At 40.4% G+C, this 7062-nt stretch overlaps 1 protein-coding gene across 1 annotated transcript in view; it reads left to right on the forward strand.

Moving 5' to 3' along the window:
- LOC109878670 (metabotropic glutamate receptor 4-like) overlaps positions 1 to 7062 on the forward strand; it is a 287551-nt gene that overhangs the window by 231026 nt on the left and 49463 nt on the right. The window contains exons 5-6 of the mRNA XM_020470908.2: positions 691 to 845; positions 1687 to 1827. Of these exons, the coding sequence (XP_020326497.1) occupies positions 691 to 845; positions 1687 to 1827 (296 nt within the window). The remainder of the gene's footprint in view (positions 1 to 690; positions 846 to 1686; positions 1828 to 7062) is intronic.

Below are 7062 nucleotides of genomic sequence, written 5' to 3' on the forward strand. Positions count from 1 at the left end.
ATTATAAGAAATACGCTGCATGAAATATTATCAATCAAAGGGAGAAGAGTCAATCGGCAGAAATAAAAAGCTTGACATTTAAATTATGCATTATGCCTTGGTCGAGCGCTGTCATAATTCCCCCTTTTAGATTCTCCAACGATAACTCATGTTAACATGCTTCCACACATTATCTTAGTGACAACAGGATAAACTTGGAAATGATCTTAATCGTTTAGCCTTTCGTTGTCCTTACGTAAGTTAATGTTACCAGCCACTGTGCAATAAGCTTTAGATTACTAATGTTGCCATAAACCTGCTTTAGAAAACTCAGGTGAAAAACAAAAAACCTGGAGAAAGTATTTGCTATAGTTCTATTGTTAACATTTTCTGGTAAAAAAAATGATGATGATTTCTCTGGGCACACAATACACCAGACCATACATACACATCACATTCTGTATTAATCAGACCAGCCAGACAAATACAATGGGATCCAAATGAGTTTTCACCTTTTCACCTTCACTATGGATAGGACAGATGTAAGAATGAGTGAATTCAAGTTGAATCATGAACGCAGTGTACTATATAAGGCATTGTTGTTTGTGTAGTTCTTAACGCAGTACAGCCCTAACAGTTGGTTCATAGAAAGTGTTACCATAATATCACATGTATTACTGGTAGCTAAATGTGTTTATCCACTTGTACCAGGCGGCTACTCCAAGCAGCCAAGAAGGCCAACCAGACTGGCCATTTCATCTGGGTGGGCTCAGACAGCTGGGGCTCAAAGATCTCTCCAGTGTTACACCAGGAGGAGATGGCAGAGGGAGCAGTCACCATCCTGCCCAAACGCCAGTCCATCAGAGGTGAGGGGGAACAGAGACATCTTTAAGGTTGCTGGGGAAAACCTTTAGATTGGCAGATTGATTTGGTTGATTGACTGAATGATTGCTTGCTTGATTAATTCATTAATTAATTAATTGTTGGGGGGATGTAAGGTGAACAAAGAAAGATTTTAGGTTGCTGCTATGAACTTTTAGATTGGCTTTGATTGATTGATTGGTAGATCTTTTGTAGCTTTCCCTAAATGTACAAGGATAATGGGACTGAGATAAATTAAATTGTTGTAGATTACAGAATATTGGATTTAGCATTATGTTTATTTTACAGACGAGACGCTGACATGGATCAGCAGTGCGTTATTGTGCCAGCAGTTGGCAGCGTACATAGGCATCCCAATTGTGATCTTTTCTTCACTAATTTTGGTTTTTGACCAATCAGAACTTTTGCTAATAATTGGGCAAAATGTCAAAATTGGGTTTCTTGTGTAAATACCGCCATAGAGATATCTCTGTTAACAAGTCTCACCAGATCTTGTTCATTTTAACACAGGACACTTCCAAGCCCGATAAACTGTTGTAAAATATAAAGCATTTACTGTCCTGTGCTAGCATCAGTCCCCTTTTCCAGACCTCTGTCATGATCTACTCAGTCTGCCAGCCAAGCCACAACTCTGGTCTATAACACAATCAGCCATTATCAATACACTCATTGTTAAAGAAATACCCACCCTGTCAAAAACATAGTTAAAAGTGTTACCCCAATGCTCCATTACATTCCACCACATGTCAATAACTGTATTGGCAAGGACACTGTTGCCAGAGTGAGTGCACTGATGATGACAAGGATGTGATCGATCTCTTCCAGGGTTTGATCGTTACTTCATCAGCCGCACACTGGAGAACAACAGGAGGAATATCTGGTTTGCTGAGTTCTGGGAGAACAACTTCGCCTGCAAGTTGAGCCGACATGCTTTGAAGAAAGGGTCCGGGCTGAAGAAATGTACAAGTAAGACAATTCTCCTTTCCTTTTCTAACCATTTTTTTTTTAAATCTACCTTTATTTAACTAGGCAAGTCAGTTAAGAACAAATTCTTATTTACAATTACGGTCTACAGGGGAACAGTGAGATAACTGCCTTGTTCAGGGGCAGAATGACAGATTTTTTTACCTTGTCAGCTCATTGATTCAAACCTTTCAGGGATTCAAACTTTCGGTTACAGGCCCACATTGCATCTCTACTGATCTCAACTACCTTTAGAAAATGGTTACGTTTCACAGGTAGAAACAGCTGTTTTCCTGACCATGTGACTGAACCAGGAAAACCCTCTGTCCTTATCATAGAATGATGTGGCCCTTGGCTTATGATACATGACAACATTTTGTACACCATCGAAAGCTATAGGTACAACATGAGCTAGATTAAAAATTATGAAGATGAGGTATTATTTGGGCCTTGTGTTTTGGCTGAGTAGACCGTTTGCCTGTCCTCCCACCAGGAGATGGCAACAGAACAGGGTAGTAAGCAGGTCTGTGGGGTTAAGCATCTCTACTTCCAGGATTAATGCCATATGCTATCCAGATGTGTCCTGGTGTGTTCTGTCTTAGTGTCCTGAAGATTGTTTGATCGTCACAAATTCACCCCAGGCATTCAATCTTGACTTGGAGCTCAATACCTTCTCTCTAGGTGTTCTAAGAATCCAACTGTATGTGACATAAGGTTGGTGGTATGATAATGGTCTGAAATGCGATTTAACAGCAAAATGCTAACATAGTCTCGTTATTCCCTACGGGTTTAAAATCAAATTATTCCTATTGTGATTTCTGTTGTCATATGTTCATATATAATGAGTCTTAAGAGGCCTGGGTAAGGCCAAAATGTCATAAATATGCCAACTTTGATGAATTATTACTCAAGTATGCTTTATATGTCAAATATATGTAAACAGTCCTTCCTCCAAAGGACAATTGTATGGATTACATTTTGTGAAAATCCCCTCAAGTCATGTTTTTTTTGTCTTGGGTTTGGACAGTCACTCAATTATAAAATGCCGTTACTGACATAAATACAGTGTATGAAGGAACACAACATACTGTATCATATAATAGGCATTCACATACATTCAATTCACATGTAGCAAATGTACATCCTTAAAATTCATGAAGCGAGCATAATTCATATTCATGTTCTAATTGGCTTTCAGTAGAAGCCAACAAACAGAATACATTGTAAATGTGTGTTTGTTTAATCACACTGCTACATGGAACAGCAATCAAATTCTCGCAATATACTACAAAACTGTCAAAGGCTGCACGAACAGAAGAATTTCCTTCCCTTTTGTTTTCTATTCGGTACTGTTTGGGTTTTAAGTCATTAGGCTAGCACTGCTGTTTCTGGGAGTGTAGCAAGGCATCCAACTGGAAACTAACTACAAGTGGATTAAAGGACATCTCTCCTCACCCAAGCCAGTAATTCAAAAATCAGCAACTGTGTGAGGTCAGTAAGCAGACATGCCTTAGGTATCTTTATTTATTTATTTTTATTTAACTAGGCAAGTCATACATGCAATACATGCAAATAGTAGTGCATTCAAGGTTTAAAAGGCTTCTAAAGTTTGTAATTTCCACTATGACAAGTCAGCAATAAGATGAACGATCTGAGTAGGGATTGGAGATATATAAATTGCAAACTGAAGGACAGGCTTTGTGTCAGTCTCAGTCACATTGTCTTTTAATGTTGAACTAAACTTGCTTGATGACTTCATTCACTAGAAGGACCTGGAGGAGGAAGGGTTGGGGAACTGGGACATCAACCTTGACTCATCAGCTCATTGACTCATCAACTCCTCCATGCATGGGCGTTACACACTGAGATAGATTGGTCTTGAGGCGTAGATGGAGTAAAGAGGTCAATCGGACTGACCAAAACAATGGAATTGCCATGGAAACGTGTGAGGGAAAGGGCCAATGGGGAAAGATCCCTATTCTCCTCATTGCCCCCCAACAAAATTAGCCTGCATTTAGGCTATTGTTTATATGTGTATTTCACACTATGATGAGGTAAAAATCAGCATATAAAATTTGTATGGTTGTGAACCCCAACATACGTTAATGTCATCATCACCAATCAACTGCCCTACAGTTAAAAAATACTTTGACTACCACCAACAATTTATGTATACAAACGGGAGTTAGCATTTAGCAGTAACTTCCTCTAAACCTGAAAAGGGACAACTTCTAAATGTTATGCAGCAAAAAAAAACATTGTGGGCCTGTTACAATACTTAAATCATGATGGATTTGACAAATATCCACTTTGTTTGATCAGATTTGTTGAATGTGCACCAGACTGGTCAATGGAACAGTCTGCATTCCATTTACACATTTACCGCATAAATTCTGGCATAGCTGCTCTGGAATAGTGATACAAACTCAACAGGCATGTTATTGTGAGTGTGTAAATCATGTGTGCCAGAATGTTATTCTTTGACACTTCTTGACATCTGCATTGCTCCCTGTGGCTGAAGCCTTAGTCTCATATGGATGTCATGACAAGACAGTTGGAAGCCTGCCCTGTCTTTTTCATCTAAAAAATTACAATGTGTTTGGAAAGTGGAGACATCAAGAATGTCAAAAAGTAAACATTGCTATAGACACCCAGCAGTTTTGGAGACATTGTCCCGTTTGCTAGCAAAGAGATTTGCAGTAAATAGGTCAATTGTTTCACCTCACGTTTAGCAAGAGGATTAGCTAGCTACCTAAAATTGCTTACAGTTAGTTAGGAATCGATTCTACACATTTTGCTAGCTACAGTAGCACTAACCCGTCTCTAAAAATGAGAATGTGTCTTTAGTTGTTTATATTTTCCCATTGTGAGGCACGTTCATGCCTAATTGGGGTGGCAGGTAGCCTAGTGTTTTGAGCGTTGGGCCAGTAACTGAAAAGTTGCTGGTTCGAATCCCTGAGCTGACAAGGTAAAAATCTATTGTTCTGCCCCTGAACAAGGCAGTTAACCCACTGTTTCCTGGTAAACTGTCATTGTAAATAAGAATTTGTTCTTAACTGACTTGCCTAGTTAAATAAAGAAAATATCCACTTTGTATGAGTATTGTACAGGACTAATCAATACATATGGAAAAATAGACACATCCAACTAGTTCAGGTGCCTGAGAGAACCAAATGAATGATAATTTTGCTCGTTGCTTGGGGTGAACAAAATGCTAAAATAGCTAAAAGTGCGGAGAAAAATCCAGATAAGATGAAGATCTGATGAAGAGCTTTGCCATGTGAAAAGGCTGTGAAGGATTTATGTGAGTGACAGTCTGAGTTAAATACCTTGCCTGCACAGCTCTGTTTGCCAGAAATATGATGGGGTGTTGTTTTTCTAAGGCTGTGTGGAAGTTTGTTGACGTAGCAGAAAGTCATAAACTTCTTTGGCTTTGCAATCCCCTCTCAACGTGCAACGTTTTCAGGAATTCTCCAGGTGCCTCTGGTGGTGCTGGCGAAGGCTTTGCACCTGTCTTCAAGGTGCTAAGCAGACCACATGGGGTATGAGTGAAGAATAATCAATGTCCTGGGAGGGCTCTGTGTGCTCACAGTGATCAAAGAGAGAGCGAGCGTGTGAGTGACTGGTAGACTAGTCTTTTATCTGTGAATGAGTGAAACGCACAGCTGATATTGATTAATGTGGAGAGGAGTAGGAAGGTAGAACGGGTCCCAGCTCCCTTTCCTGGGGTTTGATGCCTCTGTCTAATTAATACAGGGGAGAACAGCATGCAGCATAGCAACACACAGCAAGCAGCATAGCAACACAGACACAATGGCTGAGTCCTTTGCCATAACAATGTGATATTACCACAATAAGTTAGGGTTTTAATTCACCAAACTTATGTCATATGAGATCCAAAATGGTCTCACGTGTCTCTAATGAACAGTTTGTAAAATGTTTACAACATCCTGTTTTTTTATCCATGTGTTCCAGCTTGCAGGTTTTGAGTTGGCAACTTCAGGACAGATGATTTTGAGATGGCAGAGTAAGGACAGACGAATTGGGAATGTTCATCAACTTAAACATCCTACATTTCCCAAGGCACATATAGGGGGAGATGTTCTCATGTGAAAAAATGGATGAAGATTGACTATGGATGAAGTTCATGTTTTTATCGACGATGAAGGGAGATGTGGCCTGGTGCCAAACCCGAGCATGCAGAGGTTAACAGGGTCAGAGCCGACCCAGAATCACTAACTCCTTTCTGTGGCACCCTGGTAGAGGGACACGACCTTGCTGTGCTGCTGCTCCTAGTCTGAAAGGATTTCTCTGAAGGCAGCGAGCCAGCCTTGGGAGTGTGTGGGCGTGCTCCGACTCTGCAATCAGATGAGAGGCTTTGCTAGGAAAGAGAGGCAATACCAAGTGTGTGTGTGTGTGTGGGCCACCATACCTCAGCCTGAGAGAGATATACTATATCACTCCCTCTCTCGCTCCTGGGCTGACCCACAGCCCAACCGCATCAGCCAACCTGTGGCAATATTTAGAGAACTTGGGGCTAAAAGGTTCTATCTGGATATTTGTCAAAATGTAGTTATTGACATAGCATTGTTCTGTTCAATGTTCTCTACCTATATTATACACCATTTCATGTTAAGGTCAAAATAAAACACGATAGAAATGGCTAAAACCATTCAAACCAATGAGGGTTCAAAACTTCAAAGCCAATTATCTCAGAATCATCTATTTATTTACTTTTACCCTTTTTTCTCCCCAATTTCGTGGTATCCAATTGGTAGTTACAATCTTGTCTCATTGCTGCAACTCCTGTACGGACTCGGGAGAGGCGAAGGTTGAGAGCCATACGTCCTGCGAAACACAGCTCAACCAAGCCGCACTGCTTCTTGACACAATGCCCACTTAACCCAGAAGCCAGCCGCAACAGTTTTTGCAGATAGAACCTTATAGTCCTAAGCTTTCGATTTGCCTGTCCAATTTTGGTGCATGTGGCGCTCAATTACCACAGTTTACCACAATTATCACAGCCGTAACCTGGTTCTTTATTTATTTCATAGATGCATAAGCTTTAGTTTTTTGCTGTGGCAAACTGATATATGGCAGATGAAATATGACTGAAAGAGAGCTATCGATTTGGGGCTAGCAAGCTTTTAAGTTGAAGTGGTTCTGCTAAGATCAGAAAATTGTCTGGCACCAATATCAGGACAGCGTTGCAAGAGGAATGAAGTAGAGTGATGCAAC

The sequence above is a fragment of the Oncorhynchus kisutch genome, linkage group LG1 (assembly GCF_002021735.2).
Source record: "Oncorhynchus kisutch isolate 150728-3 linkage group LG1, Okis_V2, whole genome shotgun sequence".
Taxonomy (NCBI): domain Eukaryota; kingdom Metazoa; phylum Chordata; class Actinopteri; order Salmoniformes; family Salmonidae; genus Oncorhynchus; species Oncorhynchus kisutch.